General features: G+C 34.2%; 1 protein-coding gene and 2 pseudogenes across 6 annotated transcripts; all 3 read right to left on the reverse strand.

Annotated features, from left to right (window-relative positions):
- Positions 1-1,085: 1,085 nt before the first annotated feature.
- On the reverse strand, positions 1,086-2,006 carry LOC139850089 (two-pore potassium channel 1-like; annotated as a pseudogene).
- Positions 2,007-12,979: 10,973 nt separating this feature from the next.
- Positions 12,980-14,190, reverse strand: LOC139850095 (two-pore potassium channel 1-like; annotated as a pseudogene).
- An 865-nt stretch (positions 14,191-15,055) lies between these two features.
- LOC139885825 (uncharacterized) lies at positions 15,056-17,440 on the reverse strand. 6 transcript variants are annotated; one of them, XR_011772123.1, is made up of 6 exons: positions 17,095-17,440; positions 16,863-17,012; positions 16,407-16,484; positions 15,926-16,063; positions 15,612-15,713; positions 15,056-15,433 (listed from the first exon to the last, which is right to left on the reverse strand). XR_011772123.1 is itself a non-coding variant. In XM_071869577.1 (6 exons), exons 4-6 carry the CDS (start codon positions 15,999-16,001, stop codon positions 15,254-15,256), a joined length of 315 nt encoding a protein of 104 aa, XP_071725678.1. In that variant the 5' UTR covers positions 16,002-16,063; positions 16,407-16,484; positions 16,863-17,012; positions 17,095-17,440; the 3' UTR covers positions 15,056-15,253. The 6 variants fall into 6 exon arrangements, 2 of the variants coding, with proteins under 2 accessions (XP_071725678.1, XP_071725679.1); XR_011772125.1 differs by having other exon boundaries at positions 15,612-15,670; positions 15,804-16,063; XR_011772122.1 differs by having other exon boundaries at positions 15,804-16,063.
- Between the last annotated feature and the right edge of the window lie 5,517 nt (positions 17,441-22,957).

Consider the following 22,957-nt stretch of genomic DNA (forward strand, 5'->3'; position numbering starts at 1 on the left):
CTTCCACTTAACTTTCTCCTTTTACAAAAACATCACCACATTCTTGTTAAACTTAAACCACCATGAATAACTTAATCAACTTCAGATATCACATATTGTTCACCACCACTTTAACACTCACCATTCTATATCTCATTTATATCTCCCCTAGCTTCCTCAATATTCTTGCCTACTTCGGCCCGCTCTTGGTTTCGACTGCTCTCTTCCTTGTTGCCGCCGTTGTTTTTGGTATTACTTTGCCACCGTCCGCTCAAGTGTCCGGTGAGAAAGCAGGTGATGGGATCTTGGATTACGTTGTGGGCCCACCTGAACGGCTGAACCGGTTGTACTACATGATCTTGGAGAAGGAACTAGTAGTAAATCTGAGCAATTGTAATATAACATTATTCATTTATTCTTGTATGAATCTTTCTAACTTTTACGTAGTAATAATTTTGTTTTGTTCTGTTTTGTTTAATTGCTATTAATTGCTAACATGTGTAACATTGTTGGTGAGAATTCAATCACATACATTGATTTTGATTTCGATTTCAATCGATATTATAATGAGGACACATATTAATAATATATACAGTAATATTTATTATTAATTATACTTACAATATTATAACTTTATAAGACTAGTGTTACAAACATAACCTATGCATACAAATAGAAAAAAAAAATCAAAGGTTTTTGGGTATGCACAAATGCAGACAGAAACTAAACTACGAGATCAGCCCGTTCCAGCAATCGCACCAGCACAAAGACACATTCTCGACAAACCAATTAGGTAACACGTATAATGGCAATCTTAAGATCGATGGCGATATGTTGAGGGATAAAATCATTACATCAGGTGGTTCCTTTATTAAAAATTCCTGCATCACATAGTTAACTTTATTGAAAACAAACTCGAAATCCATAAAGGATGAAATAGTATTAAAGATACCAACTTTGAGATAATATTATACTCCCACCGTGGCATATTAATAATCAAATGTTTGACTTTATTTTTAACTTTGACTTTAAATTTTTTTTTTTTTTTTTTTTTTTTTTTTTTTTTTTTTTTTTTTTTTTTTGTTTTATAGCTTTTATTAACAGAGTTAAAACTTTTCAGCTTACCCCAAAACTCCATCATCATCAAGATGAGCTGCTTCCAGGTAATCAGCCATTGTCCGGCTTGTAAGAACCCATCTGACGAACGATCTCTGCCTAATCTCCGTATAATATTCAACAAAAGCAAACAGCAACTGACCTAAACATATAATACTTAGCAATATCCAAAATATAGCAAAAACACGCCCAGCTAGCGTAGAGAAACTTTTATCTCCGTAACCAAGAGTCGTAATTGTGGTACAAACACAATAAAACGCATCTACTATCTCCATTTTCTCCACTGTTGCCAAAAATATTGTCCCAACAACCATAAGAATTGCAAGAAAAATTGAAAATCTTATACACTTGTATCTCACTCTTTTAGCTTCCGTTTCTCTGGGATTTTGTGTCGAATTAGGCTTTTGCCTCAAATGTAAAGTTTCGACTAGTAATATTTGTTGATTCTTAACGAGACGATCAGTAGCTTTGCTCAAACTTAGTCCAATAAGGGCCACCCCTGAGAATACAAAAGCGCAAGAAAGTAGTTTTGTTGCCGTGCTATCAGGTACAAGGTCTCCGTATCCGACAGTGGTGATTGTTACAACGCAGAAGTAGATAGAATCTAGAACACTAAAAGTTTTCGCTCCAGAAATCTGGTTATTAATAAGCGAAAAGCAAAGTGTACCTATGCTTAAGAATATGATTAAGTAGATGAGCACTGTTTTAAAATGAGGATTGAGTTGTTTAGAAACGGACGTTGGGCCTTCAACAAAGCGTTCATCATCATATTCCCGAAGATCAGTTGTTTGCATAGGAGCGCTGCTATAACGCCTCAGTTTTCTGTTACTTGATGACGGCATACTATCAAACTCAGGTTTTGGTTCGTGTTGTTCGGTTATCAGAGGTTGTTTTCCATTGTCATAGGCCATTGCAGTCCTATAACAAATAATAAAATAAGTCTACCAGGTGTAACATTACTGGAGGTGCAAAATTATTGACACTTGTATAAACTAGTTGCTAATATTATAATAACATCAATTGTTACTGTGACAATTGTTTTAGAAGACTCATTGGATTAACTTATTCTAGTGTTAAAATAAGCAACTGACATGTTGACACTTGTATAAACTGATTGCTAATATTATAGTAATTAGTAATATTAAGGAATCATGAAACACGTACAGTTATGAGTTATGACTAATGAGTTACATAGATAGATACAGAGTTTCATCAGTTATGAAAATCGGATAGCGTGAAATATAACAGAGATGACATAGATAAAAAGTCAAAGCAAGAAACAAGATGAGTGACCACATGATATTCAGGATTAAGTGTCAGATGCAAGCAACCAGGCAATGAAATTAGAGTTAGATTGAAAATTCTTACCGAGTTTTAATCGTCAATGGGAGCAGGAGTGAATGAATTTGATCTGAATTCCGGTTGTCAACTCTGTTCAAATAATTTGAGTTACTCCTATCTAATATGATAAATATACTATAATTAAATTACAAGTAATAACACGTCCCACGAAATTTATATAAATCAAATCAAACTTACACTAAGGTGGCCTCAAATATGATTTTAATATTTTCAGGTGAAATATTTGGATGGTATGTATATGTATTATATTATAGATTATATTACTTATTATACTTATGTTATACTAATTTTTTTTTATGTTTGTTTTGAGTAATCAATTTTTATTAACATACTAAATGTGTTTATGTCACTAACAAATGATTTGATAAGCAATATGGTATGTTTTGTGTATATGTAATATAGATTTAGATTTTATCACCCTACTAATGTATACGGTATAATACAACATTTTATCCTTTTTAGTCTATCACATACTAATTACTAATTACTAATTACTAATGCATAATTTAATGGAACATCTTTTTTATAAAATTATCATTCTGAAATAATTCACCATTTCTAATGTAACGTCACATACTTTCAAATTATTATTATTTTTTTTAAAGCAACATTATATTATACAGAATAACACTTACACAAGGATGCTACTGAGAGCATCTAAGAAACGTTCACACCATACAACCCAAACTCTAGTACCGATACAATAAGATGCCGAGTAGGCAACCTGTTACAAGAAGAAATACACTATGAAAATGAACTTCTCGGATCGACTAACCACAAATGTCAATCAATCTTTTTCTTCTTGATTCTCTTTGCAACCCAATCAAATGTTTTTACTTGAATCTCATTTAAAGCCACCGGTGAGTTCCAAGATTTGTTCTTGAAGACCTTTTGGTTCCGGTTTTTCCAAATGTGTGAAGACCCGTCCTTATCCATCTGGACAGAGTCTTCAACATTTGGTTCCATTGCGATGATCGACTCCAAGTAATGCCTTTAGTATGAGCTAATGCACAGCGGAAGACTTAATTCGTACCTGAGAATAACATGCTTTAAAACGTCAACATAAAGTTGGTGAGATATATAGGTTTGATGCTAGCAGCGTTATAACAATGGACCACAAGATTTCATATGTAAACATTTTAATAAAAATATTCTAAGTGGTTGAGCACTTGGTAACCATACTTAACATTTAATCACGTCGCATATTCCCTTTATTATGAAATCTTACTACACTGTACCAAGTGTAGTCACGAAACGAAGTACTGTGCAACCGTTGAATACTGGTCGTCCAGTCCGGTTGGGGTTGTCAGGCCCGATAGATCTATCAACAGGATTCGCGTTTACAATACCGCTGTAAATAACAGTTACCAAGCTACAGGGAAGTATGCCAGTGGTACAACTCAACGTAGAATATATTTTTCAGTTACTTGTGTCCATAACGTAAAACATAAAATACATGTATTCTCATCCCGAAATATTTAGAGTTTAAAAGTGGGACTATATACTCACCTAATGTATTTTGTAGTAAAAATACATATAACATCATTGAACAAGTATAGGGTTGGCCTTGGATTCACGAACCTATATTAATTGTAATTATATTAAAACACATAAGTCAATTTGAACACCTCTATGTATATATATATATATATATATATATATATATATATATATATATATATATATATATATATATATATATATATATATATATATATATATATATATATATATATATATATATATATATATATATATATATAAATTCGTTAGTTATATCCTTTTTATATATATATATTTCCTATTTTTATTAAGATTAACAAATTAAAAAAATTAGTACTTGATTCAAAATAAAAATAAAATTATATTAATGATAATAATAATGATATTTATAATAATAGTTGTAAAGTATTAATTTTATTGTTAACGATATTTATAATAATAATAATACCTTTAATACTTGTAGTAATAATAATAAGTAATAGTAACAATACTAATAACAATAATAATATGCATTACAATTTACAATCATAATAATAATAAAACTAATATTAATAATAAATTTGATATGGGATCTACCTTTAGACTCAAAAAGAAAGAAATCAAACTGTCCAGGCCGGGAATGGAACCCGCGACCTCACGTTCACTAGCCAACACCCTCAACCGTTGAACCCATTCAGTATTTCTGATTTATATCCAATCTCAGTCCATTTAAACCCGTCTCCTATTTTCCAAAGCATGTTCCGGCCCAACAGACTATTAGTCTCGGCCCATTTATATTTAACATGAGTCCAACCTCTTATCATATTATAAGTCCATGAATCAAATTCATTTAAGTGGATTTAGTCCATTAAAACATATCAAAAAAAAAAGTGTCGGTGTATAAAAAAAAAAAACTGGAACGACTTGATCAAATCAGATAGCAGGAACTTTACAGCTCATACACCACTATCCTCTTATAATTATAACCCTAATCGTCTTCTCATTGTTAATTGTTCGAAACAGAAGAAAAAGAAAAAAAAAATATATCGCTGCAGCAGGAGATATCGAGTATTAGTTGAACCGAAGAGGAAGAGGATAGTAGCAGCGATTCCTTGGTCACGGTGGTTGTTTATGGTGATGATATGGGTTATGTTTGGTAGAGAACACGAATGATAGTAACAGTGAATCAGCTTTTGGTTGTTTTTCGAACAAACAGGCTGCGGTGGTGGTTAAATGCGACGGTTAGAAACAGAAAACAGAAAATGGTGATTTGTAGATGAAAACAAGTGGGTTTATAAATGATGAGGTGGTTCTCGGTGACAGAAACAGAAACATGGTAGCGGTATGGTATCACGACGGTGGTGGTGGGTTGTAGTTGAAGTGTGATGGTGATTTCGTGATGATTTTTAACAGCGAAAGAGTAGTTGCAGGGTTCGATGGTGCATCATGGTGGTCTAATGGTTGTTACAGCCGAGTTGTAGAAGAGAGGGAAGAGGAGAGAGATGGAGATGGTTCATGGTTGGTGGTCTCAACGAAAAAAAAAAAAAAAAAAAGAAAGATGATGGTGGGTTGGTGCTTGATAGTGGTTGTGAGCAGTGGTGGTTGACAGGAACGAGAACAGGAGTAGCAGTAGCAGTAAATGGTTCGTAGTTGGAGTAACAGAGAATTAAAACTCATAAGTTTCGATGGTGCTTGGGTTCTAAATAGAAAACAGAAAATGATATATATGGAGATAGAGAAAATGGTGTAGATGGTTTATGTCATATATTGTGAGTCATTGAACGGTTATATAAACAGATGAAAATCGACAGCCTTTATTACTAGACAAAGAAAAACGAATAAATAAAAAAAATAAAACTGATATGGACATGTAACAAATTTTGGCTGGATCTGAGATTTTATTCGATTCAGTAACCAAAATTGGGATTAGCAAATTCAATCAAAAACAGTTGATAAGATGTATTTTTATCTTCTTGATTTTAATAGTTATGTAATTAATTTTATTAATTAATAAATATATTATTAATAATAATACTTTTAGCATTATTAGTAAAAATAATAATTAAAATGTTAATATCAAAATAATATTACTATTATTAATAATAATGATAATTTTAAATAACAACCTTTAGTAATATTAATAATAGATATTATAATAACTAAAATTATACATATAATTATCAATTATATATGGAAGTCATATTCATATATATATATTTATACACGTACACTTATTTATGCAAAATTGTTCGTGAATCGTCAGGCATGGTCAAAAGGGTAACTGATTATCCGAATATAGATTTTAGACTTTCTAGACTCAACATTAGGGTTTTTGCTTATCGTGTCGGAAACATATAGAGATTAGGGTTTAAATTTGATCGGAAATTTCCGGGTCGTTACAAAATGAGATAAGCACACGACCACTCGACCGCTTGTCAAATTTGCTTCCCGATGTCCGAAGTGAGTTGATTTAAATCGCCAAGAAATGCCTCGCTAGTGCTCAAATTAGTCACACTGCCTAGTCCCCACCAATTATAAACTTTGACCCAAATATCATAAACGTGCTTGCACAAGAAAAACGCATGATCCAAGGACTCGATCACATCATTACAAAGAGGACATAAGACCGAGTTAAGGTCTATACCCCTTTTATCGAGTTCCGGAAAAATAGGTAGTCTTCTCTTCCGTAACCGCCAAATGAAAATTTCAACTTTCTTTGGAACCAAGTAGTTTCTCAATGATTCACAAGTGTTCGTCCCAGCTAATAGCACTTTTGCATCGATAATGGAAGTAAGCTTTTTGGTGGAGAACAGACCATTGTGTCCAAATTGCCACGCCCATGTATCAGTCGTTTAGCTATCAATCGGGACCAACCTAATTAAAGAATTAAGCTCATGAAGTTCGTCTCCCACTCTGCCCGAAGGGGGTCTGACCCAGCAAGCCGCAATTGTTTCTTGCAAAATTTTTTTTTTTTTTTTTTTACAAAATTCATGAGACGTCTCAAGTTTTACACAAGTTTTCATTTTTTTGCCAAAAAAAAATTATCTTATAAATACTCACATCCGTAACGTAAAAATTGTCATCTTTGACTTTTATTGAATTTAAGATATATTAACGTTTTGACTAATATGTCCCTCATTTAATGAGTTATATTAGTTTTAAAAAAATTTAAAGGTAATGGAGATATACTTAGGGACCAAGTAACAACATGATAAACATAGAGAACAAGTTTAGGTTTAAATATTGTATAGATATGATTTTCATATATTGTTGTATTGAGTTCTACCCTAATTTTTTGTACTATATATATTGATCAATAGAAAACACTTTGAAAAATTATTTTCTAATATGATATCAGCCTGATCAATCAGTACAAAAACCTTAACTACCCGATCCCACTTTTCTTCCACCCTATTGGCAATTCTCCATCCGATCATTGAGCAATCATAGCCGTGATCGTGCATTTAATCTCTTTCTCTCTCAAAAAATCCAAAACTCATTGTCCAGCAGGTTTTATCACGAGGCCGAGTCAGGTCATCATCGTGTCAATGTCTCTTTATCCCGAGACCGAGTCATGCCGTCATCTCTTTACACCTTCGACAAATGTCCACCACATATGTCATTAAGATAACCTTAGAAGAAGCACCATTTTTCGTGCTCGGTTTGCACACTACTCGCGAAGTTAGGACATTGTTTAAAGAATCATTATCAAGAGTCTGCACTGTCTGTTGTTGAGTCTTTCCACATCAAACTTTGAGTTGGTTTCCCACCTCTTTGCTTGAGACTATTAGCAGAGGCGGATGCACTTAATGCCCGTGCCACCACTCAGCCTGAAAGCTCAGCAAACAATAATCTAGAAGTCATGTAATAATAGTGGTCCAACTATATAGTGATACCATTCAAATTATACAGTGTTACATTGGTACCGGCCCAATCACTTTAATTTGTCCATGAGCCTAGAAATCTACTAAAAAATGTATACATACGGTTTTTGTCGATCCGTATCTATGCGCGTTCAAAGGCGTAAAATAGTTATTTGGGGACCTATAATTATATTTATAGTTATTAGGTTTTAATTTCTGTTAAAAAAGATTTATATGTCTATATTGAGGAGTTGAAATTGAAAATATATAGATTCGATAGATAACTACAATATAATATAGAGAAGATACTACTTACTCCTAAATTTTATAATTATAATAAATATATAACTTACTATTATTTATCAATATATTTCAAAATACATAAAAAGAATATTTGTTGATATACACATAATATTCCGTATATTTTAAATTCATAGTAATAATTTATATCTATATTTATATTTATATATATAATAGTTATAGTTATAATTATAATTATAAATTATATTTATAATTTTATAATTATAATTATAATCCCTCTTCTTATTAAATTAAAAGCTAAAATAAGTAATATTGTTTTCAAGAAAAAAAAAATCTAGACCATCCATTTAAACTAATAATATGATTACAAACCATTGAATCTAAAGATGAAATGATTATTACTTAATAAAAATTTCAATTTAAATCCAATTTACATAACTACCCCTTTTAATTTAAAAATATTCAACTAGAAAACGCCAAAATAGGAAAATTGCCATTTAATTTGAGAAACACGTTTTTTATAAAAAAAAAATTCAAACAATTAATTACAACATTTACAGTTACAATTAAATTTAAAATTTACAATCAAATCAAATTTCTAAACTTTCAAAATTATATTAAAATTGCATCAGTATTCAACTCTTTGACCATAAATTTCGTATACCTTATTGCAAATTTAAAATTAAATTGATAATACTGCATACATTCCATATTATATTTATTTATAATTATAATTATAATTATAATATATAATAAAATTTAAACACTAAATTTAGTTTATTTTATACCGGATGGGAGATGGAAGATAGGAGTCAACCACACCAAAATTAAATTTTCCAGCTGTATAGGGCAATCCCAACTGTTAAGAAATCATCTTTCTAAAATACACTCCATCTTAATAATGTGATTGAATCCCATACGCTTTAATCCAGTAAAAAACGGGGCGACTCAATTCATTTGGCGGAATTGCATAAATTATGGATAATCAATTTCATTTAAATAGGATCAAAATCATAAGTTGCAGTATCAAATTCAATAGTTTCCGCCTAATTTTTAAATTTGAAATTTCCCAATATGGACTATATAAACATACCGTATGGTCTTCTATCCATTGATATGTTGTTTATTGATTAACAGATGCTTTACTATGTTAATTTACACTAATGCTTTATTGCTTATTAAGCTGTATGCCTTTTTAAATAATCTGTAACATTGTTAAGATTATAATGTATTTCACTTTCGAAATAGATCATTGATTATTAATTGATAAGCAGGGTAATAAGATAGTTGCAACCATCGATTTCGATTTTTTGTTAATGTCTTTGTTGAAGGTAGTTATTTCGACTTTTCTGAATTTTTTGTCGCATCATATGATGAACCATATAAGATGGCTGCTCACATGTGGATCCAACCACTGCCTTTGTTTAGTATCATTCATGGAATCAAACTATTTTGCAATTGTCTACACTTTCGCTGATAATGATTCTTTACAATAATATAAATAAACAGTTATTCGTTTCAATGTTATTTCAGATGTGGTTGGACGACTCATGCAAATGTCACCGGTGGACATAAAGAGGGATAAAGGCAGTGCTAAACAATCGATAGTGTTTTATCTACGAGATTTATAGTATAATTCTCATATCTTTGATTATTTTTTATTATCTGGTGAAAACTTTCTAAAGTGAATAGATATATGAACGTTTATAACTGACAGCTTATTTTCAAATGTGCAGTGGTAACCGTATTAAGTGTGCGTTGTGGTCAACTAATGCGGTTATATGAGTATGTTAAACCTCATAAATCTGATGGGTCTTATAAGATTTGTTTTATTAACAACTACAATAAACAGGATTGGGAAGGTAATTTTCATACACCATCATTAGCTAATGTCACATTGAGGTTTTTCGGATACAATACATATTAACGTAAAGTTTCTATTATTTTTAATGACAAGGTCCTCAAGTCAGTAATCAACTTTATGGCTGTTGACTGTTTATCGATCAAGATATCATCCCCATCCATGACTGCAAAACTGCTTAAGTGTTAGTCAAGTGAGCTTTTATTAGAAAATTCCATAACATTTCATTCTTAACATTGAGGACTAATAAAGTCAGGGGCGAATCTAGGCCCTTTTAAGGGTGTTCTAGGACCTACTAATTATGTAAATTTAGTGTAAAATTGGACCAAATTTGACATAACCCACTTGAGGACCCCACTATCTAGCTCGTTTTTGAAGCTCTAGATTCGCCACTGAATAAAGTTGATGTCAAATTGATTATTAATAGACTTGAAGCCACCGTTGCAGCTGGAGTTATTCAAGCTGTCAATCAGAACGATTTGAATTTGGGCACCAATGAGTCTTTTAAAGTAGACAAGTTTAAAGATTTAACAAAAGTTTTTATGGCAGAAGTTTATCAAATTGAATAGGTTTGTTAGTCATTAGTCCCTAACACTTACATACACGTGTGTGAACATATCTTCAAACTGATTCATATGTCTTCAAACTGGCAGAGTTTGTATGTTGCAATTATATATCTTCAACACTGCTTTTTGTACAATAGTTTCATACATTTATTTGAAATCAAAGACCATGTTTAATACTATAAACATTTGCATACATATACCAATAGTTAGGGAGAGTCCAAAAACAATATTGATAATCTGTGATTAAGATGAAAAAAATACTAATAATAAGGTATGAAAAAACGCGTATAAATACTATAATGAACCCGGTGTGAAATATTAACTTTAAATTAAAAGGCCCCTAAGTAAAAAAAAAAAAAAAAAAGTAAACATATCCAAAATTTTAATTTGATTACTACGTACCATTTGTTTTATATTTTTAACCATGTACAACTACCTAACCAAAATTAAAGTCGTTTAATCATCAATGTAAAATAATACCGATGTAACGTTTATTTATCATTTTTAGCATACATTATATTTTTAAATAGATTTTTTGTATTCTAGCAATGTTACATCTGAATTTGATTATTATCTCATCTTATTTCTACTTTATTTTAATAAATCTCTTTAAAAAAATTTCCGAATTCGCGGGTTTTTGACTATAAATAATGTTTAGTATTCACGGGTTTTTGAGTATAAATAATGTTTATTTTTTTCTTGTATTTATTTATATTGTCATTACTTATACGTAATGTCAAGAACATTTTGTTTTTGTGTCAACATCCTTTCAACTTATTTCATATGCAACATTTAAATCTACAAACACTTTTTTGGAGTGTTGTTATATAGTAATAATTTTTATATAAAATCCGCGAAGTTGCGGGTATTTAACTAGTAAATATTTATTATAAGAGTTATATTAACTTCATTGTCTCTCGGATAACACATGTACAAGTTTAAAATCCATGTAGTTTATATGGTAAAAGATATAATTATGAAATTTCTACCAATTCAAATCATCGTTTACATTTTCAAAAATGTAAATAGAAGTTACAATTGAAAAGTCACCGATATTAGTAGATTAATCTTCAATTCGTTGTATATGGTTGAATTCGATTATAACAGTAGGTGTGTGAGGTGATGATGAAAATGATATGAATATGATGAACACAAAAACTCAGATTTGATGCAATGATAATATGTAATTACAATATGTGTTTATACAATGATTAGCTCATGAATTCAGTCAAGATTTGATTGAATCCATGACTTTCTTCAACAATCAAAATGATAAGAATCGATTTTGATGTTACAAGTTTAGGTCAAATCTCTCAAGAATATGTTGAGAGATTTTATTTTGGGAAAACACACAATTAGTGGTGTAAATGTATGTGTGAAACGGTGAAGGCTTATTCATTCTATGGCGTATGATCGTATTTATACCTCATACTATCATACTTACAATTTAAATTTAAATTTAATCATTAAACCAAGTTAATTAATCACATAACATATATCTATAATCACTAGAAATATTATTCCCAAGAATTACCAATCTTTATCAGAATATTTAATTTGGGATAATATTTAATATTTAATTCATAAGATTGCATTACCTTTTCTAAAATGGTACACATTCAAGATGCTTTATGAGCATATATATTTGGTCAATAAATCTTTAGAGAACCGTACGTACAACATCGACAGAGAATCTCTTTACATAAAAATCCAATCATCTTGATGCCATCTTCCACTTAACTTTCACCTTTTACAAAAACATCGCCACATTCTTCTTGTTAAACTTAAAATACCATGAATAACTTAATCAACTTCAAATATCACATATTGCTCACCACCACTTTAACACATCATTCTATATCTCATTTATATCTCCCCTAGCTTCCTCAACATTCTTGCCTACTTAGGCCCGCTCTTGGTTTCGACTGCTCTCTTCCTTGATGCCGTCGTTGTTTTTGGTCTTATTTCGCCACCATCCGCTCAAGTGTCCGGTGAGAAAGCAGGTGATGGGATCTTGGATTACATTGCGGGCCCACCTGAACCGGTTGTACTACATGATATTGGAGAAGGAACTAGTAGTAATAAATCTGAGCAATTGTAATATAACATTATTCTTGTATGAATCTTTCTAACTTTTAATAATTTTGTTGTGTTCTGTTTTGTTTAATTGCTATTAATTGCTAACATGTGTAAGATTGTTGGTGAGTAATCAATCACATACATTGATTTTGATTTCGATTTCAATCGATATTATAATGAGGACACCTATTAATAATATATACAGTAATACTTATTATTAATTATAGTTACAAGATTATAACTTTATAAGACTAGTGTTACAAACATAACCTATGCATACAAAAAGGGGAAAAAAAAATCTTCAAGGTTTTCGGGCATGCACAGCGCAAACAGAAACAAAACTACGAGATCTGCCCGTTCCAGCAATCGCACCAGCACAATGACTTATTCTCGAAAAACCAATTAGGTAACACGTATAATGGTTATCTTAAGATCGATGGCGATATGTTGAGGGGCTTACAAGGGATAGAATATTTACATCATGTGGTTCCTTTGTTAAAAATTCCTGCATCACATAGTTAACTTTATTGAAAACAAACTCGAAATCCATAAAGGAAGAAATAGTATAAAAGATACCAACTTTGAGAGATATTGAGATAATCTTATAGTTCCCAAATTAATAGTCCTGATTTGACTTTCTTTTTTCACTTTAACTTTAAATTTTTTTTTTTTCTACGTATAACTTTTATCAATCAATAGAGTTAAAACTTTTGAGCTTACCCCACAACTCCATCATCATCAAGATGAGCTGCTTCCAGGTAATCAGCCATTGTTCGGCTTGTAAGAACCCATCTGACGAACGACCTCTGCCTAATTTCCGTATAATATTCAGCAAAAGCAATTATCAAGTGACCTAAACATATAATACTTAGCAATATCCAAAATATACCAAAAACACGCCCAGCTAACGTAGAGAAACTTTTATCTCCATAGCCAAGAGTCGTAATTGTGGAACAAACACAATAAAAAGCATCAACTATCTCCATTTTCTCCACTGTCGTCAAAAAGATTGTTCCGGAAACTATAAGTTTAGCAACCAAAATGGAAAATCTTATACACTTGTATCTCACTATTTTAGCTTCCGTTTCTCTGGGATTTTGTGTCGAATTCGGCTTTTGACGCAAATGTAAATTTTCGACTAGTAATATTTGTTGATTCTTAATGATACGATCAGTGGCTTTGCTCAAACTTAGTCCAATTAGGGCCACCCCCGAGAATACAAAAGCGCAAGAAAGTAGTTTTGTTGCCGTGCTATCCGGTACAAGGTCTCCATATCCGGTGGTGGTGATTGTTACAACGCAGAAGTAGATAGAATCTAGAACACTAAAAGTTTTTGCTCCAGAAATCTGGTTATTAATAAGAGAAAAGCAAAGTGTGCCTATGCTTAAGAATATTAATAAGTAGATGGCCACTGTTTTAAAATGAGGATTGAGTTGTTAGAAACGGACGTTGGGCCTTCAACAAAGCGTTCATCATCATATTCCCCAAGATCAGTTGTTTTCATTGGAGCGCTGCTATAACGCCTCAGTTTTCTGTTACTTGATGATGGCATACTATCAAACTCAGGTTTTGGTTCGTGTTGTTCGGTTATCAGAGGTTGTTTTCCATTGTCATAGGTCATTGCAGTCCTATAACAAATACGGAGTAATAAAATCAGTCTATCAAGTGTAACATTACTAGAGGTGCAAAATTATTGACACTTACATAAACTAATAGCTAATAATCTAATATTATAGTAACATCAAATCAATTGTTACTATAACAATTGTTTTAGAAGACTGATTGGATTAACTTATATTCTTGTGTTAAAATAAGCAACTGACATGTGGACACTTGTATAAACTAATTGCTAATATTATAGTAACATCAAGAAATCGTGAAATACAGTTATGACTAATGAGTTACATAGATAGATACAGAGTTTCATCAGTTATGAAAATCGGATAGCATGAAATATAAGAGATGAAATAGGTAAAAAGTCAAAGCAAGAAACAAGATGAGTGACATGAATTTCAGGATGAATTAAGTGTCAGATGCAAGCAAGCAGGCAATGAAATTAGAGTTCAATTGATAGTTCTTACTGAGTTTCAATCTTCAATCGGAGCAGGAATGAATGAATTTGATCTGAATTCTGGTTGTCAACTCTGTTCAAATAATTCGAGTAACATAATATGATAAATATTTGTATTCAATTCAGTCTATCACACGGCTACATCAAACAATTAAAAATTAAGATAATTATTTCATTTATTTATTAAATTTTAAATTATAGGTAATAACACGTTCCCCAAAATTTATATTAATCAAATCAAACTTACACTAAGGTGGCATCAGATATGATTTCAATATTTAGGTGGGTGGTATGTATATGTTTTTTTAGTCAACTAGTTTAACACCCATGACTTTGTGGGACTAAAACATTGTTTAATACAGTATCAATTTAGATAGATTGTTAAATAAAGACATGTCTAAAGGTACGTACAAAGTTGAAATAGACATTATAGTCATTTAGATAAAACTAGTGAGAGAACGGAACCGTGCGTTGCGGCGGTTTTTTCGGGTTTAGTTTGTACAAACAAAATTGCTATGCTGCTTCACATAGCTTATGTTACTTGGGTGGGTTTTCAACATGGCTAAGGTTTTGCACATATCTATTATTGTCCGATAAGGTTACAGCACAGTTACTATGTACATGGCTTTGGTGTGTGACACTGTAGGTGGTGGCTAATCTTCTTTCTTTTTTGGTTCTTTTTCTTCGTCCGCGGAGAAGACGATCTCACATGCTCTTCATAGCAAAAACACAGCACCACAATAAGTTCAGGCACAACTGTAGTCTCCTGCATCTCTGTAATAAGCCGTGACAGCTGCAAAAATAAATAAATTAAAAACCAAACAACTATTAGGCAGAACAAAAGTTATCAACACGTATGAGGAAGAAAAACAAGTTAGATATCCAAACAAAACAATAATAACAGGCAGGGGGTTTCAAAAAGTCACACAATCCCAAGGATAAACATTGTTATATCAGACTGCCGAAAATACCTTCAGCGACAGTTCGTTACGGTAGTGAATGCACCGAATTGTATTGAGAATATCCACTTCTGGAATGACCAGCCAAAGAACAAACAGAAAAAATAGCTTGAGCTACATACATACAGGAAGATAACTTGTTAATGCACGAACAAATATTTCCGAATCCAAAACACAAAATAAGAGAAGTATCTATAGCACTACCGGATGGGTGAGAAGCAAGAGGTCATTGACATTGGGATATACATTCAAACGTTGTATGAGCACGAAATGTAGTGACACGACTATCTACCCTATTTCGTGGCTTCTTAACATAATCATATTACCTAGCTGATGAAGTTGCACGACCTTGACTACTTGCAGCAGAAGCAGCTGGAATGGATGGGCAAACATCCTTGGCATATTTGTTTTGTCTCTTATTTGGTAGCATTAAAACAAAAAAAAAATATGGAAGTACCTTTTACCTGAAACAAAATAGCCAAATACAAAGAAAAAGAAGACAACAATAACTCCAGATATAAGAACTTCATGATAGAAGAACATATCAGCAATCGGCATAAGCAATACTATGAAAACGGCTATATAACTCCCAAAAAAAGTGCAGATAAACAATAAAAACTAACAATCATGGAGCATAACAAATAAAGAACAAAAGCTTAGAAATATTTTATAACAATCCAACACATGCCTTATAATAGCAACAACGGTAACTACGAAACAAACAAAAAAAAAAAAAAAAAACAAAATCGACAACGATTACGAAAAACATAGAACTGACTAAAAATTAGCGCTTCAATAAACACTTACAGGTAGTTGTAATCGATGATGTACGCAGCGCACGGAGAACATGGATGGTAACATGCAAATGGAAGCAGAGAATTTTTTCTGAAATTTAAATAGCAAATATTTCGTATAAGATGACCTACATAACATGTTTAACGAACCTTCAATCACAACAGTGAACACAAAATAGGAACCTGGAATTTAAGGAAAACAAAGTAATAACTAAACATAAATCATGAACCTACAATATGGAATAAAAAGTAAAAGTTGAACATAAATCATCAACATAACAATAACATAAATAGTCCAATCTTTGCATTTCAATATACACTATAAATACCAAAATTTCAAAATACAGTAAGAATTAAACAAAAATCACATCATTGCCTTTCAACATAACCTTTAAAAATTTTCAACATACGGTCCCATACAGTCCCAGAAAGGAGCAAAAAAAATTAAGGTTGAGACCTAAAAACGCACCCTTAAAATATCGAGTTCAACTCTTTAATTGGAAGAAGGTTTAGCCGTTACACTACATTCCAATATGTTGACAGTCATCAACTGAAGAATTCCATAACCAATATTTTTTCATCGCAATTACCCTCATAAATTTCAACCCTAATCTCCAACCTGAAAACAACCGAGTGAAAAAAGGAGAATTGCACGATTCAGACAATGAAACATCTAAATTTCAAGAAAAGAAAACCCTAACCTGTCAATTCTGTCAATCGCTTCAGACGGCAACAATCTTTCGTCACGACGAATAGCTATTCGGTGGCTGATACTCCCGCTTTGGCATGGAAGATCTAGTGCATAGATTAAGTGAAAATGGAGATAGTACAGAAAGATCTTCGTTGGTGTGAACATCACTGTTGGTTCAACAGTCGCCTGGAGATCGTCGATTAGGATCAGGCGGTTCAACAGAAACCTGAAGACTGTCGATAAGGATGACGCGCTGAACATGGCAGGCTGAACAATCGGCTGGAGATCGCCGATTAGGGTCAGGCGATGAAGATGACGGTGTTGGTTGAGGGTTTACATTTGGGGAAATCGCAAGGAAAATGGAGGTAGGGTTAGATTTTATTATATATTAGATACCGATAAGAAAATGGTGTTTATATGTCGTTTTGCTGTAATTAGATGACACAGATCGAGGTTGTAAATAGTGTATAAGGATTATAATAATAATAATATTGTATTGTATTGTATTTGTAAGTAGTCGATATGAATTCTTGCGTAGATTATTTAAACCTTTCAGTTTTATACAAAGTAACAAGAGGTTTTGCATCTCCCACTTGAATTTTCGGTAAATATAGTACATGTGACCTGAATTGACTGCTTGAGTTTATCCTTTTGCAACAGAATAAAAAACAGTCAGTTCCTCATGCAGCCAAAAATAAGGATATTAAAATTTTAGTGACTCTAGACAAAATCATACCAGGTTCTTCACAATGTCAGCCACATCTGATTCTTTACAAGGTTTGTTTAAGCAATAATCATACACGTGCTCAGAATTGACGGTCAAAATTAATCCTCATAAATAGACAAACAAGCAAGTCTCATGTTGTGAATTAAGAGGGGATCGACTGAACGTTGGTACACACAAATTTGAGAGAAAATAACTCTATTACTCACAAGAATAGATTACAGAGTATTACAAAACACTTACAAAAACAAAAACTCTCAAACTAACACACTAGGAATCTCACCACTATCTAGGATGTATTTACTCTTGGTTATGATTACACTTTAACTCACACACACTAGCTAGGTGTGATTACACTTTTCTGAATGCATTACAATGAAGGTTTCCACCTCTATTTATAGGAAAATTTTGAGGAGGTGGAAAAGTGTGAACGGGATTGGTGTGAACGCATAAAAAGGTGGCTAGCCGTAATCGTTTTCAATTTGAATACTTCCATATGAGTTGTCAAACAAGTGGCTAGCCGTAATTGTTTTCAACTTTGCTTCTTCAACCGGCTTCTTTGAACATCTAGAAAAATCTAGATTACGGCTAGAATGGAAACATCTAGAAGATACGGCTGGAAATCATCAATTCTCCCCCTCCAGACGTATCCATAGAAAACATTCTGGTTATGTCTCTGCATAACTCTAACTTCTCTCGAGTCACCACCTTTGTTAACATATCCGCAGGATTCTCCTTTGTATGGACCTTTACTAGTCTCAACAGTTGTCGATCAATTACCTCTCGTATTCAATGATAGCGGATATCAATATGTTTTGTACGGGAATGGTACATGGAGTTCTTGCTCAAATCTAGAGCACTCTTACTGTCACAATGTACCTTGTACTCCTTTTGCTTGATTCTAAATTCTTGTAGATAGCGCTTTAACCACAACATTTCTTTTCCAGCTTCTGCGGCAGCAATATATTCTGCTTCGGTTGTGGATAATGCAACACACTTCTGTAGTCTTGACTGCCATGAAACAGCTCCTTCTGCAAAAGTGTAAATGAATCCTGAAGTAGATTTCCTACTATCAGGATCTCCAGCCATATCAGCATCCGTATAGCCTTCCAAGATTGGATCAGCTCCCCCGTAACAAAGACATATCTTCGTTGTACCTTTAAGATATCTGAGAATCCATTTTACCGCATTCCAATGCTCTTTCCCGGGGTTAGAGAGAAAACGACTAACTGTTCCCACTGCGTGAGCAATATCATACCTCGTACACACCATTGCATACATCAAAATTCCAACGGCTGAAGAATATGGTATTGATGACATCTCCCCGATCTCTTCCATAGATGAGGGACATGATCTTTTACTTAACTTGAAATGGTTGGCTAATGGAATGCTAACAGATTTGGCATTGTTCATATTGAATCGTGAAAGGACTCGTTCAATATACTTCTCCTGAGATAGCCATAACCTTCTATTCTTCCTATCTCGGGTAATCTGCATTCCCAAAATTTGTTGAGCATGTCCTAAGTCTTTCATGTCAAAAGACTTAGAGAGTTCCTTCTTCAGCTGGTTGATCTTCGTTGCATCTTTCCCTACGATCAAAATATCGTCTACATATAGTAAAAGAGCAACGAAATCTCCTTCAGAAAACTTCTGAATGTAGACACACTCATCTGCTGCAGTTTTCTTGTACCATTGACTCACCATGCACGAGTCAAACTTCTTGTACCACTGCCTAGGTGCCTGCTTTAAACCGTACAAACTTTTCTTTAGCTTGCATACGAGATTATCTCCTGAAACCTCAAAACCTTCTGGCTGCTCCATGTAAATTTCTTCATGTAAATCTCCATGAAGAAAAGCCGTCTTTACATCCATCTGTTCAAGCTCCAAGTTCATACTTGCGACCAATCCAAGTATGACTCTGATTGAAGTCATCTTGACTACTGGTGAAAATATCTCGTCAAAGTCAATTCCTTTCTTCTGTTGGAATCCTTTGACTACAAGCCGTGCTTTGTATTTCACCACTTTTCCGCTGCCATCTTTTTTCAGCTTGAACACCCATTTATTTTTCAGTGCCTTCTTCCCGCGTGGAAGTTCTACAATCTCATAAGTTTGATTTTTCTGCAGAGAATCCATCTCATCCTACATTGCGAGCAATCATTTTTCTTTGTCCTTATGAGATACTGCTTCATGAAAACTCTCTGGTTCTCCATCTTCAGTAAGTAGAAGGTACTCGGATTCTGGATATCTACTCGATGGAATCCGACCTCGTTCAGATCTACGAACTTCTGGAGTATACTGAGGAGATCCACCATCATCTTCGCCTTGTGATGGTCCTGGAACGTCTGGCAGATGGGGTTGTGGCTCCCCCTGCTCAGCAGCGTCATTTTCCTCATTATCTTCTACTTCTGGCATTTCTTCTTGCACTGTATAATTATTTCTCATGAATGATACAGTTGTTGCCTCTGGCACCTGAGCAGCAACATTTGACTTCTGAGATATTGTGGGCTTTTCAATATCTTTTATTGTCTGGCTTTCATGGAACACTACGTCCCTACTTCTGATCACCTTTTTCTCTTTTGGATCCCATAATCTGTATCCAAATTCTTCATCTCCATAGCCTATGAATATGCATGGAGTGGTCCTTGCATCCAGCTTCTGCCTGAGCTCCTTGGATACATGTGTGTACGCCAAACATCCAAATACTCTTAAGTGAGAGTATGATGGATCCTTTCCAGACCAAAGTTTCTCATGAACTTCAAAATTTAGTGGTACTGATGGAGATCGGTTGATCAAGTAACATGCGGCTCTGACTGCTTCTTCCCAGAATGGCTTTGGCAGCTTAGCCATACTGAGCATGCTCCGAACACGTTCCATGATTGTTCGGTTCATTCTTTCCGCTATACCATTGTGTTGAGGGGTACGTGGAACTGTCTTCTCATGTCGGATGCCATATGATCTGCAATAAGCATCGAACTGCCTGGAAGAGTATTCACCGCCGTTGTCGGATCGAAGACACTTTTACTTCTTTCCTGTCTCACATTCTACCATGACATGGAACTGTTTGAAGTAATTGAAAACCTAGTCCTTCGTCCGCAAGAAATATACCCACACCTTTCGAGAAGCATCATCGATAAATGTTAGAAAGTATCGGTTGCCGCCAATTGATTCAACCTCCAAGGGACCGCAAACATCAGAGTGCACCAGAGTGAGTAACTCTGATCTTCTCTTTGAAGAGGAATTAAACGAGACTCTATGTTGTTTACCAAACAGACAATGATTGCAAGGATTTAGTGCAGCGCCCTTGCCTACATTGATAAGCTCCTTCTTTATTAGGGTAGACAACCCTTTCTCACTCATGTGACCGAGTCTCTGGTGCCATAAATTTTGTGAAGCCTCCTTTTCTGCAACATTAATGCTTTCTGTGCAGATCTTCACATGAGTCTTGTACAGTGTGCCACAAATGTGTCCTCGAGCGACTATCATAGCGCCTCTTGACAATTTCCATGTGCCTCTACTGAAATGACTATCATAGCCCTGTTTGTCAAGAGCTACTCCAGAAAGTAGATTCAGCCGAACATCTGGCACACGGCGGACATCCTTCAGAGTGATTGTGCTCCCGGAACTTGTCTTTATCTTGACATCACCAATTCCGACAATCTCAGCTGAACTGGAATTTCCCATCTTCACAGCTCCAAAGTCACCAGCTTTGTATGTTATGAAGTATTCCTTGTATGGAGTCACGTGGTAGGAAGTTGCAGTATCTACCACCCATTCCGTGTCTTCTCGTGAGACGTGAAGGCATGTCTAATCATTGGTTGAACAATAAGCTACATCACCAGTGATAGTAACTAATGTTTCTCCACATTTATTCTTTGATTGTGAACTGCTCTGACATTGTTCTTCTTTCAATCTATAGCAGTTCTTCTTCATATGCCCCTCTAATCCACAATGATATCATTTATATATTGATTTTCTGCTATCAGAGGACCTGCCCCTGCTCTTACTTCTGCCTCTCCATTTATTTTTGCTACTTATTTGTTGTCTCCCCCGATTCTCTGTGACAAAGGCATGGGTCTGATCTGTGCCCATGTCCTTTCTCCTTGCCTCTTCACTGAATAGGGCATCCTTGACCATTGACATGGTAAGTTTGCCATTCGGGGCTGAGTTGCTGAGTGTTACTACCAGCGTTTCCCAACTATCGGGAAGAGAACTAAGTAGCAGTAGCGCCTGAACTTCATCGCCAAGCGGCATCTCTACAGACGATAACTGGTTGACCAAGCTCTGGAACTCACTGGTATGCTCGGCAACTGAAGTTACACTTTTAAGCTTCATGTTGACTAAACGCCTCATCAACAGGGCTTTATTTCGAGCAGTCTTGGCCTGGTACATGTCCTCCAACTTTTTCCAGAGGACATATGCGTCTGTCTCTTGTGCAACATGGTGGAAGACACTATGATCAATCCATTGACGAATTTGACCAATAGTTTTTCGGTTTAACTTCTTCCACTCTTTCTCTTTGGCAGAATCAGGATTTGTACCCTTTAATTCAATAGGGTCAAACAAATCCTTACAGCTGAGGAGATCTTCCATCCGAGGTTTTCACAGCGTGTAGTTGGTGGCAGTGAGCATAATCATGGCTCCGAAAGATGATCCTGACTCTTTCGTGGACATTATCACCTTATAAATAATTTTTCAACACAAACAGGGTTGAAAACTTCAGAAAACTCAAAAAAACTCGACCAACGCCTCTAACCTAGCTCCGATACCACTTGTTAAGGATCGTATAGCCCAAACACAATGTCCTGCAATATAAGCCCAAGAGTCCATCCTTTTCTAAAACCAATTGGTGATAGAGGGACTTCCCCTTAGACTTATATACATACATTTGTTTTATCCCATGACCGATGTGGGACTTTGGTTTGCACCCTTACAAACCTCCCCTCAAACCTAAGTCCATCTAGGCCTCCCCTCCAACGATAGTCTGGATCCAACCTTTACCGCCGCCAACTCGGAACTCTCAACCTGGTAGGAGGGCGGGGAGATTTCGATACAAGGCTTCCAGGATCAACTCATCGTGCCAGGGTCCCCCTCGAACGAGAGCTGGGTCCACTCATCGCTGCTCAAGACCGAGGGGTGCGCCACGTCACTG

This window comes from Rutidosis leptorrhynchoides, chromosome 1 (genome assembly GCF_046630445.1).
Source record: "Rutidosis leptorrhynchoides isolate AG116_Rl617_1_P2 chromosome 1, CSIRO_AGI_Rlap_v1, whole genome shotgun sequence".
Taxonomy (NCBI): Eukaryota; Viridiplantae; Streptophyta; class Magnoliopsida; order Asterales; family Asteraceae; genus Rutidosis; species Rutidosis leptorrhynchoides.

Coding starts and splice junctions, on each gene's coding strand:
- LOC139885825 (XM_071869577.1), bottom strand. CDS start 16,001: ATGCCAAGGATGTTTGCCCATCCATTCCAGCTGCTTCTGCTGCAAGTA. Junction 15,671..15,925: donor CGTGCAACTTCATCAGCTAG/GTAATATGATTA, acceptor TGGTCATTCCAG/AAGTGGATATTCTCAATACA. Junction 15,434..15,611: donor GTAACGAACTGTCGCTGAAG/GTATTTTCGGCA, acceptor TTATTTTTGCAG/CTGTCACGGCTTATTACAGA.